Here is an 18,731-nt window from a genome sequence, read left to right as displayed (position 1 = left end):
GCCAGCACCTCATTCTTCACACGCACAGAGCCGCCAGCTGGCACTTTTATTGGAGAGTTTGCCTCACTACAACCTTCATCACCATCAGTGTCAACCAGGGGCCCAGCCCCTATTCTCTGCTTAGTATTCTTTTTTTTTTTTTTTTTTTTTTTTGCAGTACGCGGGCCTCTCACTGCTGTGGCCTCTCCCGTGGCGGAGCACAGGCTCCGGACGCACAGGCTCAGCGACCATGGCTCACGGGCCCAGCCGCTCCGCGGCATATTCTTGACCCACTTTGTTTCATAAATGAATCTTCTCGTGGATGGAGGAAGCTCGGGGAGGATTCTGGTGGATGCAAATAATCCTGCGGGGACGGGAAGCCAGCAAGGGAAACGTGAAGGGGATGGTCACTGTGCCTTGGTCCACTTTCTGAATTCAAGCAGCCCCGTGTTTCCCATCTGTCAAGTGCTGATGTTGAAGCTCTGAGCCTCACTCCCATAAGTGAGAGGATTCTCAGCTCTTCACTGAAGGACTTGATCTTGTGCCTTGGTTCCCCTGTCTCTGAAATGGGGATATTTTCTCCTACTTGGCATGGGTGTTGCAAAGGTTTAAATGAATTAGTGTTTCTAGGTTTGGTGAGGGGCTTCTCCATGGGAGGGGAAGGCACATACAAATAGCCAGGGAGGTTTTTCGAATCCACGTGTCCGTCTGCCCTTCCTAGTTGAGAATTGTTGGCTTAGCCTCGTAGAAGGTCAGGACCCTCCTGAACATGGCCTGGCTCCATGGCTGAGAGCTGAGGTCAGCAAACCACTGCCCATAGGTTCAATCCAGCCCAATTCCTGACTTTTTTATGACCTGTAAACCAAAAATAGTTTTGTTTTTTTTTTGTTTTTTTTTTAGAAATTCTTTTATTTTGTATGATGGGTGATTAGTTTAATTTCCAAGTGATTCATTTTTACTGTAATTTTTTAAAGTTTTATACAGAAACAGATTGGAAATTTTTTGTTGTTGTGGTGGTGGTATGCGGGCCTCTCACTGTTGTGGCCTCTCCCGTTGCAGAGCACAGGCTCTGGACGCGCAGGCTCAGTGGCCATGGCTCACGGGCCCAGCCGCTCCGCGGCACGTGGGATCTTCCCGGACCGGGGCACGAACCCGTGTCCCCTGCATCGGCAGGCGGACTCTCAACCACTGCGCCACCAGGGAAGCCCCCAAAAATAGTTTTTATATTTTTCAGTGGTTGGGGGAAAATTAAAAGCAGAATATTTCATGACATGTGAAAATGATAGGAAATTCGAATTTCAGTGTCCATGATTCATTTGATTGGAATACAACCATTCTTTATGTGTCTGCCTGTGGCTGCAACTTGTGTGCTACAATGTAAGTAGCACACAAGTGGTTGAGAAGTTGCAGCGGAAACCACATGGCAGGCAAAGCCCAGAATATCTACCATCAGTGAGAAAGAGAGATTCTGCCACCTCCTGGGCCTGAGCAGTGGTTTGGGAGTCTGAACTTGGCATTTAAATCTTGTCTGCAAGAGTTATGTTACCTCCCAACACCCATTTGGATACTTGCATAATGGGACAGTTTGGGGATCCTTGTGAAGATATTAAATACGATAATGCTGGTCTATTTCCAGGTACATAGTAGGTGCTTACTAAATTAAGGTCCCCTGGTTCCTTTTCCTTGGCTCTCCTCGGAGAGACCCCTCCACCGGCACACACCCCGCACTTAATTACTTCTGGCCACTCAGGAAGCACTTAGTCTCAGAGCCTGCCCTGAGCGGGACCAGGGAGATGAAATCAACCCCCGTGTCCTTAGGGAGCGCTTGGTCCCCGCCAGATGACAATTCTGTAGACAAGGCTGGGGGAGGGCCACAGCCTGGGACAGTGGGCAAAGCTTCAGAGCAGGTGGGGCCTGGAGATGAGCATTGCCACGTGGGCACCCCTCACTTGGTTGGGTGTGACAAGAGCAGAGGGACACAGGTGACAATAAACAATGTCTCAGAGTTCTCAAGCTCTTACTAGCTGCCCGGGGCTGTTCTGGGGTTGTGCGAGCCCTGACTCATTTAATGCCACGCCACCCTGATGAGGCAGTTACTGTTATCAGCCACACCATACGGACTGGTGAATTACAAGCTCGAGGGGGGCCAGGGTCAGGCCCAGGCAGTGGGCTCCCAAGCCCAGGGTCTTGACCGCTGGTCTGCAGAGATGCATCGTGGGGCCCTGCCCTTGACCACCAGGCTACAATGCTTGGACCTGGGCCTGGGGGCAGTGGGGAGCCGTGGAGGAGTTTAAAGAGATGGTGCTGTAATCAGGGGTGTGTTTTGAAAATCAGAATCTCTAGGCACACAGTAGGTCTTATAGCAGGGACACTGTTATGTCCCCAAATGTCACCCACCCTCAGGACCCCATCTTGCCCCTGTGTGGTTAGAGCTTCAGTGGGATTGTCTGAAAATAGAGGCAATTCCAACACATGCAGGCAAATCACCACACTCAGGGGGAAATGGGGGGCAGCCTGCTGTTTACCGTCGTACCCTGTGGACATAGTCGCAATGGAGCAGAGATGCGTTGGCCCAGCCTTGCCTCCCAGGTTGGAATCTTGGTGCTTTCCTAGCCAGGTGACCTTGGGCAAGTCATTTCACTTTCCGTGCCTTGGTTTCCCCATCTATCAGACTGGGATAATAATGGTACCACCGGGCTTCCTTGGGGGCACCGTGGCTGAGAGTCCGCCTGCCGATGTAGGGGACGCGGGTTCGTGCCCCAGTCTGGGAAGATCCCACATGCCGCGGAGCGGCTGGGCCCGTGAACCATGGACGCTGAGCCTGCGCGTCCGGAGCCTGTGCTCCGCGATGGGAGAGGTCACAGCAGTGAGAGGCCCACGTACCGCAAAAAATAATAATAATAATAATGGTACCACCTTATGGGGGCAGTCAGGAGCGTTCAGTGAGATGATCTTGTACACAAAGTCCTTAGGGCAGTGCCGGCACCTTGGTAAGTGCTCAAATGGTAGTGTTATGTAGTTGTTACCACGGCCCCATCTTGAGTGCCATTCCTAGGACGTGGCAGGAAAAAAAGCCCACTGTGTGGCTGACAGGCCCAGTGCTGACATGTTTTGGTCTCAAAAACCAAGAATTTCTTGGCTGATTGCCGATAAGGTCGAGAAGAATGTCTGGGATCTTTGTGTCCAGCGAAAGGGCTGAGGGTCAGTTGCATCCCAAACTCCACCCCCCACACACACACTCAGGCCTGGGAGGCCAGGGGAGGGCAGCCTGGGCTGGGGACCTTTATGGCCGGTGACTCTCCTCCCCTCCCACAGAACAGGGTGGACCTGCTGGAGCACGTGACCCAGGAGCATGAGCATTTCCAGGTGAGCGTGGACGAGTTCCAGCTGTGGCTGAAGGCCGTGGTGGAGCGGGTGCATGGCTGCATGGGGCGCAAGTGCCAGCTGAGCACCAAGGACCGTCTCTCGGCGCTGCAGGTAACCCCGGCAAGTCTCTGCCCGAGCGGGGAGGGAGCGCTCATGGCTGGTGGGTCTCTGTTAGAGTTTATTTAATAGGATGGGGCTGGGGGGTCCCAGGAGATACACACATCCCTGTACACAGACCCCACCAGAGGAGAAGCATGGGATGTGGTGTAGATCCCATGCTTGGGGCCTCGGCTGCTTTATGGACATCTCTGAGCCAGCAGGGCATTTGGAGACCCAAGGCCACAGCAGCACGGTCTACACCAGCTGGGCTCAAATGGGGGACATTGTCCATGTCTGGAGACATTTTGGGTTGTCACAACTGGGAGTAGAGGTACTCCTGGCATCTGGAGGAAGGAGGCCAGAGACGCTGCTAAACATCCTACAGTGCACAGGACAGCCCCCGACAACAAAGCATTATCTGACCTCACATGTCAATATGTGAAGGTCAGGAACCCTGATGTAAGCATCAAACCTGCAGCGGGGAGAAGCTGGGTCCACTCTGGGCTTCCTGACTTGCTATGATCTTGAACGAGCTTCCGACTCCCTCTGTAAAGTGAGTGGGTAGATTATCTTCAGTAATTCAAGGACCGCTTTATAATTTTTGATACAGCGATACAGCATCTATACCATTTATTTAATATTTGTATTTAAATTGACTCTCTTTTGAAAAAACCAATGAACAGTGACCACAAAATATCTTCTATGACGTGTACAGTTTCCCCACTATCTGAAAATAGTGTTCCTATGAAACTGTTCATGAGCCAAAATGGTGTAAAGCAGAGAAGTGGGACTTCCCTGGCGGTCCAGTGGTTAAGGTTCTGTGCTGCCACTACACGGGGGGCAGGTTCGATCCCTGGTTGGGGAACTAAGATCCCACATGCCGCGAAGCACGGCCAAAAAATTAAAAAGAAAAACAAACAAACAGAAAACAAGCGGAGAAGTAATTACCTTTTCTTGCAAAAGCTAAAATCCTCTTTGGATTTCTTTCAGGTAGCGAAAACAGGTACTAATGTAGGTCTTTTGTAAAAGCAAAGTGATATAAATTGAACTTTTGAAAAGTGTGGGTATCTGTAAAAGAATGTTCACAGCAACCTTATTCATAACAGCCCTAAATTGAAAACAACTCAGATTTTTATCAGCAGAGTATTGGATAAACACATCATAGACTAGAATATATGTACAAAGGCATATTAGTCAATAAAAAGGAATGAAGTTCTGATATACCTGACAGCATAGAAGAATCTAAAAAACATTATGCTGAGTGAAAGAAGCCAGTTTCAAAAAATAACATAGTCTATGATTTCAAATAGATGAAGTTCTAGAATCTTCTGGGATGTTAGAAATGCTATATTTTGATAACAGTGTGGACTGCATGGGCATATATATTTCTCAAAACTCTTTGAACAGTAACACTTAAGATCTATATATAGATTTTCTCAACTTACAGTAGGGCTATGTCCTGATAAACCCATCGTAAGTTGAAAATATCATAAGTCGAAAGTGCATTTAATACACCTAACCTACCAAACATCATAGCTTAGTCCAGCCTACCTTAAGTGTGCTCAGAATCACCTTCCATTAGCCTAAAATCATCTAAAACAAAGCCTGTTTTATAATAAAGTGTTGAATACCTCATTTAATTTATTGAATACCATAGTGAAAGTGAAAACCATGTTGGTTTACACTCTCTGCCACAGCCCAGCATCGCGAGAGAGCATCGTGCTGCATATCACTAGTCTGGAAAAAGTTCAAAATTCAAAATGCAGGGCTTTCCTGGTGGCGCAGTGGTTGCGAGTCCGCCTGCTGATGCAGGGGACACGGGTTCGTGCCCCAGTCCGGGAAGATCCCACATGCCGCGGAGCGGCTGGGCCCGTGAGCCATGGCTGCTGAGCCTGTGCGTCCGGAGCCTGTGCTCCGCAACGGGAGAGGTCACAGCAGTGAGAGGCCCGCGTACCGCAAAAAAAAAAAAAAAATGCAAAATGCAAAAGCGCACAGTTTTTACTGAATGCATATTGATCTCATACCATCGTAGAAAAAATTGTAAGTCGAACCATTTTAAGTCAAGGACAGTCTGTATTGTACTCCATGTAATTTGCACTTCACTAAAAAAGTGAAAAAAATATTTTGAAGGTATTTTAAATAAAACAGACAAAAGTGTTTATAAAAAAATTTTTTTTTAATATTAGAAGGCAATGAACACTGAATTAAAAAGAAACTTTATGGCATTGTCATAAATGGAATACCAATACTCATTCATAATTAGCAGATAACCATACAAATAGATGTAATGAGGCCAAATGGCATCGTTAGGTTCTATTTGCTCCATACTTTTGCCAGCTGAAGGCTTCAAGCCTGCGGCTGCCTCTGTCTCTCTTAAAAAAGCAAGATTAACAAATGTCAGAGAGTGTTAAAGACAGAGAAGTACCCAATGGAGACTTTCCCCTTCACTTAATCAAATGGCTTGTAAATGACATGGTAAAGGAATTACATTCTGAATGTTATAAAGGCAGACAGTCCACCCCTTGGAAAGGTGCCTTGGCTCTAGCCTGGGAATAGGAATTACCGTTTGGCATGATGTTCCCAGCGGTCCTGGAAAATGCAACACATGTTTTCTTTTTCCCTCTTGTTTCTCTCCCACCGCCTCCCTGCTTTAGGACATCGCCAGTGACTTTCCCAGGGCTGAGGAGTCTTTGAAGAGGCTGGAGGAGCAGGCCGGGGGGGTCATCCACAACACCTCCCCTTTGGGCGCAGAGAAGATCACCAAAGAACTAGAGGAGATGCGGAATGTTCTGGAGAAGCTGCGTGCACTCTGGGAGGAGGAGGAGGGGCGGCTGCAGGGCCTGCTCTGGTCCAGGGGAGCCTATGAGCAACAGAGGAGGCAGCTGGAGGCTGAGCTGGCAGAGTTCAGGAAGGGCCTTCAGAGGTTGGCGGAGGAGGACCTGGAACCCGCGGCCAAAGCAGGGACCCAGGACGAGCTGGTGGCCCGCTGGAGACTCTACTCGGTAAGCAGTGTTTGGCAAAGCCATGGCCCAGTCTGGGTGCCATGTGTGCCTCGGGGCATCCTCTGTGTAGTGGGAGGATCACACTAAGTCTCAAGCACACTGGCTCTGGTTTTCCTGGATTTTTGATAATCTCGGTTCCCCGAGCATAGTAGACAAATTGGTTGTTTGTACCCATTTTCTGGGTGAGGAAACTGAGGCCTGGAGAGATTTCCCCCCCGCAACATCCCCAGCATCACATGATGAGTTGGTGGGTAAATAAGAGGTGGATCGGCTCCAAGTTTGCCATTTCCTTACCTGATGGTAGGATGTGGGGAGCACTTTCTGAGCACAGAACAGGGAGTGTTAGGTCAGAGGCAAGGCTCTCAGTGTAGAGAAGATGAGGAACAAGCATAACCAAGGCTCTTAGGAGACCCAGCAGATGATTCCCATCCTGGGGAGCGTGGGGGCATTCCAACCCAGACACGGTGTCCAGTCGGAGCACCCTCCCCCTTCCCCATCCATGTGCACACTCACGAGAGGTTTGACTTGAGGACAGAGAGATTTTTCAAATAAGGATTCACACCCTTCTGCAGTCCTTTATTTATTATATTAACTCCAAGGGCTAGCCTGTCAATTCCGTTAGGGGAAATATCTAAAAGGAAAGCCCCCGGGCCCTACCTCCACTCCAGGTTGTTCTGTTTTTTCCCCTCTTCCTTCTAATGTTTGCTCATACGCAGAAATACGTGTGTGTAGGTGGAAACAAAGCATCCATGCTCTTTAGCATCACTCAGCCTTGTAGGAGACCAGGTGCACTGCAGTGCTCACCTTTGTACACAGGGAGTTGTTTCCCTTGTCGGATTGTCTGCCTTGGCACAGGGTAGGGGTGGTGTGGTGCAGTGGGGAAGGGCGGGGGCTTTCGGATCAGGCTGCCTGGGTTCGAGTCTTGGTTCCTCTCCTTGCCGACTGGCTGGCTTTGGGAGAATTACTTTTTTTTGGTTTTTTTTGGCCACGCCGCTCGGCTCGCAGGATCCTAGTTCCCCCAACCACGGATTGAACCCCGGCCCTCGTTGGTGAAAGCGCGGAGTCCTAACCACTGGACCGCCAGGGAATTCCCGGGGAGAATTGGTTTAATCTCAGTTAAATGTGACACGGACGTGATGATAATAAGACCTCTGCCTTCCACATTCCTTATGAACGTGTGAAAACAAAAGTGCTTAGGACAGCACCTGCCAAGAGCATCGGGACTCAGGGAACATATGGCTCTTACCAGGAGTTCTAGGTGAGGGCCAAGGTCAAAGCAAGCACACTGGCAGGGGTGGGGTGTGGGGAGGGTAAGGCCTGGAAAGCCCTGCCAACACCCCCCTGTCCCGACAGCCACCCGGCCATGCCCGGCTATGCTTCAGGAAGCCTTTCCCGAGGCAGGATGCTGACCACATCCCTACAGGCGCTGCCTGTCCCACCCGATTCAAGTGTCAATTATGACCAAGATATGACGAACCGGAAATCAATGAAGGGGAATTTCAGAACTTGTTCGAAGATTTCTGTTCTTAAACTAGCGTTTATGTAGTGAGAAGTGCTCCCGCTCTGTACTCGGTGCCTTGTCAAGTGGGGGTGGCCCCGTTTTACCACCGAGGGACCGGGACCGATCCAAGGCTGCGCAGCTGGGAAGGGCTGGAGGTGGGTTTCCAGGCCAGCCTGTGTCCTGCCAGAGCCCGTGCGCTTTTCACTCCCCCACCCTGCCTCCTACTGAGCATGGGACCAAGCCAGAGTCAAGGTCAAGATCAAACTGCACATTTCCCAGGATAGCAGGAAAAGGCCGCATCCGAAGTACCTGAACGTGGTTGAGTGGAGTGGTCGGGCATGCTGGGTGGAAATGTCCTCGTGCCGACAACAGTAACTGGATTCACAGAGCATCTTTAGGGTACTGTTTCCTTCAGTGCTGAAGGGGCAGGTTAAGGGCCAGAGGGCCCGGCTCCAATGTCAGGTCCACTGTTTCCCCCTCTGCAAGTGTCAGAAAACTCCTGGCCAGAGTTTCCTTGTGTATAAAACGGGGACACGGAGAATTACTGTCTAGGGCCATGGCGAGGCTTCAATGAATGGGACCACAGGGCACTCAGCACGTCATCGCTGTTCCCTAAGTATCAGTTATTTGTATGATTAGGTGCTAGTCCATGGCAAGGCTGTGAGGTAGGTGATGATAAAGAGAAAAACCTGCCCATCAGGAGCAAACGTGTTTGGGGTCACGGAGCGGGAAAGCAAGGGAGCGCAGGGGCTGAGCTCTCGGGGCCCCTGCCCCTCTCCTGGGGGACTGTGTTCCCCCAGGCTGGCCCACCCCCACAGAATATGCTCACCCCGGTGCACACACACCGCCATCCCATCTCGGAAGCTCACCCGGTCCGTCGGGTGTTGTCTGTCGCTGCAGGCCACGCGGGCGGCGCTGGCCGCAGAGGAGCCTCGGGTGGACCGGCTGCAGGCCCGGCTGAAGGAGCTCATCGTGTTCCCTGAGGACCCGCAGCCCCTCGCGGACAGTGTGGTCGCTGCCATCCAGGAGCACCAGAGGTACCGGGTGGGCCGAGGGCGGGCCTGGACCCCATGCTCAGGGCCTCTGCCCATCTTGACACCAGCTGCAGGGGGGGCTTGCACCCTCTTGCTGCCTGGTGACAAACAGTTCTTGCTCTTATCAACGACTGGCCATTATAGGGTCTCACTGGGCTCAGGTACTGACCCCTTTTCGAAGTATTTTCCATTCTGCTCCCAGAAAGAGGCCTGAACTTTGCTTTTTTTCCGTGCTATGTGGCCTCTTTGCTTATTTCCATCATGTCTCCTTATGCAGCTTCGCATGGGGGATGGGTTCCCTATGTAATGGTCCAAGGGGAGGGCTTTTCACTAGGCCAGCATTGTGCCCTGCTTGCTGACGGCAGTGCTGATGTAAGCACTGGGCGTGACTTCAGACCAGCCCCTACCTCCCTCTCCGCCCATGGGTTCGGGCACGGCTAGGTCTCCAGCTTCTTAGCCCAGCAAAGACCAGCAGGTCAAATATCCACCCTGTGTGGAACTGGGCACAGTGTAAATTCAGAATCGGTACCTATTTTTACTACATGAGGCTCAGAGGTGTTTGGAACACAGCCCAACTGTCCCCGTCCCTGTAGCACTTCTCATCCTCCTGCCTCTGATGCAGGGGTTTTCCTCGAGAAGGAACTCAGGGGCCTCCTGCCTTGCCAGGGGACTCTCACCCCACGGTGTGCACAGGCCCTACATGTGTACATCCAGAACAAGGGCCTGGATCCTCCACAAGATGCTGAGGTGGTGGTGAGGCTGAATCTCCTGTGCATAAAGCGGGCCGTGGGACAGGGTGGCCGAGGTCTCCCTCTCCTTCGTTGCTCTTGTGGAGGTGGCAGGTGCTGGTTATCTATGACTGGGTGCTAGACATTATACCTGTACATATATATATGTATTTTTTGGAAATGTAGTTGATTTACAACGTTTTGTTAGTTTCAGGTGTATAGCAGAGTGATGTGGTTATACATATATATCGATTCTTTTTCAGATTCTTTTCCATTATAGGTGATTACGAGTTATGGAATATAGTTCCCTGTGCTATACAATGGACAGTATATTGGAAAATTTATTTGTATCCTACTTAAGAAAGTAGTTTGTTTTGCTTCCGCGAGGTGCCTGGGGGCAGGCAGTACCAGCCTGGGGGCTCCATAATTCCTCTTCCAGGCTTGACTCTTTCCCTGGTCCAGAAGCTAGGCTGCAAGTCTATTCGAGGACTGGTTTACCTCCAGTGCCCTTTTATCTGGACAGCATAGGCCTCAGGGTCCCGTGGACAGCCCAGCAGTCTGTAGAAGAGGAGAGTGCCCACCCTGGGAGCAGCACAAGCCGGGCGCTCTGGGTTCTGGGCAGAGGCCTTGCTCCTGTACTGACCCGCTCTCTCCTCTCTCGGTTCCCCCTCCACGGTGCTCACAGCATGAAGGCCAAGAGCAGCAGGCTGCGCAACGCTGCGGGCGTGGACCTGTGGCGGCATTTCCAGCGGCCTCTGCAGGAGCTGCATCTGTGGAGGGCTCTGGCCCAGAGGATCGTGGATGTCACCGCCAGCCTGCCAGACCTGCCCTCCGTCCACACCTTCCTCCCGCAGATTGAGGTCTGCATGGCTCTGTCGGGAGGGCTGATGGGTGCAGCTGGGGGAGGCCACCAGCCAAGCATAGCATTTTAGCCGCCCCCGCAGGGACAGGCATGTCTCTGAGTCCTCCAGATGTCTGGGTGGAGCCCACTGTACCCTGTCTGGTGAGTTCTAAGTGCACAGGAAATGTCAACACTTGTAGTTATCAGCGACAAAAGTCACCCTCAGTTCTTGGGAAGAAGGTGAAGCCTGGTGCCTGGTGTAGCTCCAGGACTCTGCACCGATCTCCACTCAGCCCTTCTCTTTAGGGCCCTGCTGCAGGCAGTCCTCTGGTGGAAGCCTGAGCAGTGCTGAGAAAGAGCAGGATGTCAGGCCATTACCTTTACTGTGTGTCAATTGGGATGCATGTGACAGGTGACAGGAAACCTGATCAGTGGTGGCTTAAAACACAGAGACAGGACTTCCCTGGTGGCACAGTGGTTAAGAATCCACCTGCCAAAGCAGGGGACACGGGTTCGAGCCCTGGTCCAGGAAGATCCCACATGCCGTGGAGCAACTAAGCCCGTGAGCCACAACTACTGAGCCCGCGTGCCACAACTACTGAGCCCACGTGCCTAGAGCCCGTGCTCTGCAATAAGAGAGGCCACCGCAATGAGAAACCCGTGCACCACAACGAAGAGTAGCCCCTGCTCACTGCAACTAGAGAAAGCCCGTGAGCAGCAACGAAGACCCAATGCAGCCAAAAAAAATTAAATAGTTAATTAAATAAATAAACAAACAAACAAACACGGAGACTTTCAGGTCATCCCAGAGCTGGCTTGATAGCTCAGCAGTATCTTCCAGGACCCAAGCTCTTTCCAGCTCTAAACCACGTCTGCCTTCATGGCCCCAAGGTGGATGCCCCCATTGCAAGTGTGCATCCTCACTGTGTATTTGAGCTCATGCTGTATAGTTGTATATTCAGATATTTTCAGTTGACACATATGAACTTTTTCTCAGCAGCCTTTAAAATGGTTCAATAAAGCCATCACTTTAAATGGCTGCAGAATATTCCATTTGGGGGCATGTCATTTTTTTTTTAACGTTTCTGCACTTCGATTGTTTAGGTTCTTTCCAATTTTCATTGCCATAATTAACATATGTTGATTATCTATGTACATGGATTTTTGTTTCCATTTTTACCATTCTCCTCATTTTACTGATGAGGGACTGGGGCCAGGGAGAAGTTAGGGAGCTTGTTCAAGGTCAGGCTGCTCCAGAGAGCAGAGCTGGGGCCAGAATGGTGGGTTCTAGACTCTTGTCTAATGTTCTTATCCCTGTCTTCACTCTGGCTCTTGAAAATAGGTTTGCGAGGCATTCAGAACACTTATGATCATCTGACTGTTGAGAAAAACAAATGTCCCAGAGGGGAAGCCACTTGCTCGATGTGACACAGCCATTAAGTGACAGAGCTGGCTTTGACCCAGACCTGTCTAACTTTCCCCACTGCGTCACAACTATATTTCATCCTGTCCTTCCTACTAAGGCAGAAAGCAAACCGGGACCTCCTTGAAGCAGGAGAGAGGTTCTGTCTTTCTAGAGTGTGACCCAAGACTCCCAGTGTGGGAATTTCACAGAGCAGTGGGTTGGAACACGTGGGGCCAGGACTTTGGTTTATTCACGTTTGGACTCTGTTTGCTGGCTGGGAGTATGTCTTTCATCACTCCTACCGGCCCACCTGGGCGGGATGGATTTCACAGGCCAGGGCTCAAGCTGCCAAGCTCTCTCTTTTCTTGACTCAGCTCTTGCATCTAGCCTCAGAGCAGCCTGTGGATCTGCAAAGCTCCAGCCAAAAGCTGGGCGTGGCTGGTGTATTAGTTCCCTGGGGCTGCTGTAACAAAGCACCAAAAACTGGCAGCTTAAAACAACAGAAATTCATTCTCTCAAAGTTCTGGAAGCTGGAAGTCCAAAGTCAAGGTGTCAGGAGGGCCTTGCTCTTTCCAGTGGCTCTAGGGGAGAATCCTCCTTTGCCTCTTCTAGCTTCTGGTATTTGCTGGCAGTCGCTGGTGTTCACTGCCTTGTAGGTCCATCACTCTGATCTCCATGTCTGTCATCACGTGGCTATCTTCTCCCCATGGGTCTTCTTTTTTTTTTTTTCCACCATATCTTTTTTGAAGAACACAATTCAACACATAACAGTTGGTTAAATAATAATGGCTGAGAAGAATCTGTCTTTTATCGTGTGTTCACTGTGGGTCGTGCAGTATGTTAAATGCTTTTTAGGCATTTAAGCCTCACGGCAGCCCCGTGAACTAGGGTGTGACTACCCCTAATTTACCGATGAGGAAACCGAGGCTTGGAATGGCCCAAGTTCTCCCAGTTAGTATGGAATCCAAACTCATGATTGCAACTCCCCAGCCTGAATTCTTAACCCTCATGATATTGTGTCTGAGTGGGGTGAAAAGGGGGTGAAGGTGCCTTCCTACGGCTAGAGGCTTGACCTCTGTGTGGCTAATTGCAAACCACACACCTGGGCTGGGGTCCTAGTCCTGCCTCTCCCAGCCCCGTGCCCGGCTCAGCATCTTTGTAACATCATCAGATTCAAATGGACTCTGGCCAGCTGAAGACCAAACCCCTGGCCTCCAGGGCCCCTGCGCCCTCAGTTAGAGAAGCAAGAAGTATTTGTCCCCAACAGCTTGTTGATCAGCAGGAACCTGAAGCGGGGAACAGGCTTTGGGGGCAGGAAGAGTGCATGTAGGCTGGGAATGTGGTCAGGGGAGGCTTCCTGGAGGAGGTGGGGCCTGGGCTGTGCAGAGTTCAGGCTGCCTGCTTAGGAGCCGGCTGCCCATTACACAGGGCTTCTGAGTCCCCTTTTCCTCCCCTCTCTGCCCAGTGAGTTCCCACACATCACGACTTCACTCAGGTGCCACCTCCTCTGGGAAGCCTTCCAGAATTTCCTCTGATCATGATCCCATAGGCCCTTAGCCCCTTCGAAAGGTCCCATACACCAACTGGGGGATGGCCCACTGCTGTCGGTGATAGAGGATCACTGAGTAGAGGATCAGACTGGTTAGTTTGGGGTTCGGCTGCAGTGTGGACGGTCTATTTCGGGGGGCGGCTGGGAGGCAGCAGGTGGTCAGGAGCTTCTGGGGTTCAGGTGAGCAAGGCTGAGGGTGCACCACAGTCAGTGATGGGGGATGGAGAGGGGACGGATCTCCGGGACACGTAGGAGGTAGAATTCTCGCTCAGGCTTTGGTAATAAGATGGATGTGGAGGTGAGAGAGGAATCAGATTGACCCTGACATTCAGGGCCTGCTACCGCCTTCCTGCCAGCCCATTTCTCCTTACGTTCGCTGCTTCCTTGGAAACCAGCACCAAGGCCCAGCCTCCTGAGCAGGCGCAGCCAGAACAGGCGCGCTCCTGGCCCCGTCTCCAGCTTCATCCTGCCCTGCAGTTCACGGAGGCCCTGTCTCCCTTAGGTGGCCCTGGCAGAAAGCTCCCACCTGAAGGAGGAGCTGACGATGCTGCAGCTGAAGAAAGACCTGCTGGGCGGCATCTTTGGCCAGGAGAGAGCCACGGCCCTGCTGGAGCAGGTGGCAACTTCCGTGAGGGACAGAGACTTACTGCACAACCGCCTTCTGCAAAGGAAGAGCAAACTGCAGGTGAGCCCCGCTGGCGGCCCTCAGCCATCGACCCGGCCCTCCAGGAAGGGTAGCCCTGCATCCTGACCCCAGCTCTGCCGCTGGCCACCACGTGGCCCTGGACATATCGCTTTGTCCCCCACGACCTCAGGCCCCTCATCTATCATCTGGGTAGGATTATGGCGCGATCCTTCTCACCTGTCGGCCTCCCACCTCTGCCCCCAAATTCCCTTCTTCACTGATCAAGTCGAACTGTCTTCTGCAGAGAGCTGGGGACTGTCAGATAAGAAGACGCAGAGAAAAACACTTGTAAACTTTAAACCACTGGAGAGCTGGGAGCTAGTATTATTAGGGACACTTCTAAACAGCCACACGAAATCAGAGACATAACATGGGATGTTGTGGCCAGTTTCTTTTAGGTAACAAGTGTTTGCTGAGCATCTAATAATGATGATGATGAAAGAGATGGTCTCTGGGGCACTGACCAGGGGCCTGGCACCTGCTAAGAGCATTACATCCCTGGTCTGATCTAATCCACGGAGCAAACATTTAGCAAACATTTGAGGGTTTGCAGGGCAAGTGGTCTCTGTTGCAGCTTCTCAACTCTGCCGCTGTAGCATGAAAGCAGCTGTAAATGAATGGGTGTGGCTGTGTTCCAATAAAACTTTATTTACAAACACAGGCCCCTGGTGGGACTTGGGGTATGTGGTAGGGGATGTAGTTTGCCAGCCCCTGTTCTAGAGGCAGACAACTGTTAGGTGAGGACACTAAGGTCCTCAAGGAGGAGAGTCAAACACCCTCAAGGGCTCCAGGAAGGCTTCCTGGAGGGGGCGGCACCTGAGTGAGTACAAGCCAGCCAGAAGGCTAGAGATAGAGCAGCTAGTCTGTGAGTGTCAGGTTGTACCACAGGGAGCCTGAGAAGAAAGCTGATTGGTGTGCTGCCTGTTCTGTCTCCGCAGAGCTCACTCGCTCAACACAAAGATTTCGGAGCGGCTTTTGATCCCCTGCAGAGAAGGCTCTCAGATCTCCAAATCAGGGTCCAGGCTGAGAATGGGCTTCAGCGGGACCTTCCTGGGAAACAGGCCCAGCTTTCGAGGTTGCAGGTAAGAGGTCTGTCGGGCCTGAGTCACCTCTACTCAGATACTCAGCTGTGCCTAGAAGCAGCCCCCTGCAGTAACAGTAACCAGCAAAGCAGCAGCCAGCCCGAGCCAGATATTTAGACCCTCCCTTGAGAACTGACCTTTCATCTCAAATGAATCTCTGCTGATATACCCGATGGTTCCTGGCCTCAGCAAGGCCTTTAGCACCTCCAAATGGCTGATTCTTGAGCCTAACAAAATGATAGGCTGTCCTTTTGCTTACTCCATGGCTCCAATGTCTAACATGAATATTTACTTTTAAAGTTGCTTCACTAAGTGTTCCTAATAAGTCCAGAGGCCTTCAGTTAAATAAATGATTTGGGGATTAAGAATAAATGTTTGAAAACACATGGACTGTACGTAGGCTGATCATGAATAATTGTTGGCTACGTAAGGAGCTTGCTGGTTTTTAAAATGCTCATGAAACAACAATTATCTTTTTAAAACCCAGGCACAGCTCACACATAACTGGGAGTGTTCTTTGGAAGGTATTAAAAATGATGCATTTGGGGCTTTAAAACTAAAGCTGAGATGTGATTTTTCCTATTAAGAGGTGGTCATCAAGTATGAGTCCAGACCTGAGTTTGTCCCCCAGAGATGCCTTCTGGTCTTTAGCAGTTTATTTTCATGGTGTCTCAGAATATTTTCATCTCATTTTTAAAATTCTCACCAGTCCTGAGAGTGGGCCTGTCAGACAGCCATATGGTGCAGCGGATGGAGAGGGGGAGACCCACGGTCCCGGGACCCTCCCGGTCTCTCCCACTCAGAGCCCCCGCCCTGATCAGCCTCCACGAGGAGAAGCAGAAAGCGCACTCCACTCATTCCTTCCTCTCCTGCAGGGGCTACAGGAGGAGGGGCTGGACCTGGGGGTGCAGGTGGAGGCCATGAGGCCTCTCGTCCAGGGGAACTCCCACCACCAGCACAGAATGGACCAGCTCTCCTCTGACCACCAGACCCTGCACAGGTCTCTGGAGGTAAGGGGCCAGCGGAGGGTCTGTGCTGTGACAGAGACGTCTGACGCTCCTGGGGACTTTCTCCCTCTTTTCTTCCTTCGTTCCTTTTCTTTCTCCCTTCCTTTCTTCCCTTCCTCATTCATTCAGGGGCACCTCAGTTACTGAGCACCTCCTGTATGCCAGGCAGTGTTCTGGGCTCTAAGGATCGAAGCAGCACGAGCAGGACAGCCAAGGCCCTTGCTCTCCTGGGTTTAAGTTCTGGTGGGTAGATGGACAACGGAGTCAGCAAAGCACGGACCAGGCTGCACACACGCAGCAGTCCCCGTCACGTTTGCTGCGGTAACGCCAGGTTGAAAGGTGGGTCCTGGTGGCCGTAAGCCCCGTATGCAGTGCCCTCTAGTGGCCACCTGGATCTTGCTGGGGTCCGCGCAGGATCGATGCCCCTTTGGTCGTGGGACAGCCAATAGGTGTGGGTAGTGGGATGGCTCCTTCAAAACTGGCCTGAGGACAAGTTGAAATGCAGGCTCCAGCCCCACCCTGACACTGATTTAAATGGCGTCCTGGATCTGCATTTGTAAAAAGTGCCCCAGGCGTGCAAAGCCAGCTGTCAGGCAGCCACAGCTCAAGAACGCTAGTCTAAGGCAGGGCTCTCCACCCTTCCGGACCCTGCATGCCCTATGTTAATAACAAATATTCCTGACATCTTTGCAACCCTGGAATTCATAGAGTTATGTGCACAATTTTAAAATTTAATATAAGGCTTTTTCTATTATCAAAAAGAAATAAAAGGAGAGTAATTATAACAAAATAATGCCTTCCGGAGCCTGTGCTCCCCAATGGGAGAGGCCACAACAGTGAGAGGCCCGCGTACTGCAAAAAAAAAATAATAATAATAGATAATGCTTTATAATAACCTATAATGGAAAAGAATCTGAAAAAGAATATATATATATATACATATATATGTACATATAACTGAATCACTTTGCTGTACACCTGAAACGTTGTAAATCAACTATACTTCAATTTAAAAAGAAATAAAATTTATTTTTAAATAAACCACTGGTGGCGCAGTGGTTAAGAATCCACCTGCCAATGCAGGGGACACGGGTTTGAGCCGTGGTCAGGGAAGATCCCACATGCTGCGGAGCAACTAAGCCCGTGCGCCACAACTACTGAGCCTGCGCTCTAGAGCCCGTGATCCACAGCTACTGAGCCTGCGCTCTAGAGCCCGTGTGCCACAACTACTGAACCCACGTGCCACAACTACTGAAGCCCACACACGTAGAGCCCGTGCTCCATGATAAGAGAAGCCACCGCAGTGAGAAGCCCGTGCACCGCAACAGAGCAGCCCCCGCTCACCACAACTAGAGAAAGCCCACGCACAGCAACAAAGACCCAGCGCAGCCAAAAATAAATAAATAAATACATTAAAAGAAAAAAAAAAGCCCATGTCATACAGTAACCTTTTAGGAAAATAAAATAAAATAAAATAATGCCTTTTGATGAAGTAGGTGCTCCAAGAAGGCTACACCAAAGACATAGGAGGTGGTCAGACCACACTTGCTCTACTCAAGAGCTACAAATGCCTCTAGTGATGAGAGTACTGGAGTAAGACTCTAAGCTTGGGTCACGATAAACAGGTTTTTCATCTCTGTGGACATAAGTAGGACATGAGAAAACCTTGCGAGGTGTGGAGTAGTTCTGCATTGTTGGTCTTAATGGAGGCATAAGGTCTGGATGAATGCATTTAATTCCATTTAATAAATTAACAGCATGTGATCTCAAGGTTGGGGCCGGGAAAGTAGAGAAATAGGAATCACTGTCCTCGCTCTTCAGGGACCTGCAGAGCCCACAGAAGCAGCAGACATCAGCTTTCATGCCTACATCCAAATGATGAGCTAATGGATTGTCATAATAATTAGAAGAAGTATTAGCTGAGCATCACAAGGCTTGCAAAATGGTGATATTCCATTTCTCTCATACTTCTTTCTTTATTGTTTAAATGCTTCTTCAAAGAAGTATTGCCCTTCTTTTATTATTTTGGTGCTCAGTGCTTTTTAAGTCTAGTAAGTTCTAATAAGTTCTTCCCCCATAGCCCAGGAGATCTTCCTGTCCCCCTGGGGGGCACATACCCCACTGAGCAAGGGGGTGGCTATTGGAGGCATTGCGTCTGATGTTGGTGCACAGGGGACAGGAGGAGACGGTGGTAGTGACAGTGCAGGGAAGTCCCCAGCTTCTAGTGGCAGCCAGTGGTGTCAACCAGTGTCTGGAATGCAGGAAGGCAGGCCCTACGGTGGCCCAGCAAAGAATCACAAGGACCTAAACTGAGAATCACAGCAAGAGAGGGGACCACAGGCCCTGGGGTCTGACTGGCCTGTGGTGGGCTGAGAGGGAGGGGCTTTGAGGGTCTCAGGCTGGGTGACCAAGAGGACAGAGTGCTGGATACAGCACCCACCTTTTGTGGAGAC

At 50.9% G+C, this 18,731-nt stretch overlaps 1 protein-coding gene across 6 annotated transcripts in view; it reads left to right on the top strand.

Moving 5' to 3' along the window:
• The window catches only part of SYNE3 (spectrin repeat containing nuclear envelope family member 3), a 102,768-nt gene that overhangs the window by 59,168 nt on the left and 24,869 nt on the right, over nucleotides 1–18,731 (top strand). For 5 of the 6 annotated variants that reach the window (XM_082617213.1, XM_082617211.1, XM_082617212.1 and 2 more), the window contains 7 exons: nucleotides 3,295–3,456; nucleotides 6,099–6,446; nucleotides 8,848–8,984; nucleotides 10,395–10,569; nucleotides 14,007–14,189; nucleotides 15,128–15,271; nucleotides 16,147–16,281. In XM_082617213.1, coding sequence (XP_082473339.1) covers nucleotides 3,295–3,456; nucleotides 6,099–6,446; nucleotides 8,848–8,984; nucleotides 10,395–10,569; nucleotides 14,007–14,189; nucleotides 15,128–15,271; nucleotides 16,147–16,281 — 1,284 coding nt within the window. The remainder of the gene's footprint in view (nucleotides 1–3,294; nucleotides 3,457–6,098; nucleotides 6,447–8,847; nucleotides 8,985–10,394; nucleotides 10,570–14,006; nucleotides 14,190–15,127; nucleotides 15,272–16,146; nucleotides 16,282–18,731) is intronic. The other variant, XM_082617210.1, reaches the window with a different exon arrangement.

This window comes from Mesoplodon mirus (assembly GCF_964341445.2).
Source record: "Mesoplodon mirus genome assembly, chromosome: 4".
NCBI classification, from domain to species: domain Eukaryota; kingdom Metazoa; phylum Chordata; class Mammalia; order Artiodactyla; family Ziphiidae; genus Mesoplodon; species Mesoplodon mirus.
Note: the sequence above shows the minus strand (reverse complement) of the source record. Positions and strands in the feature narration are given on the sequence as shown.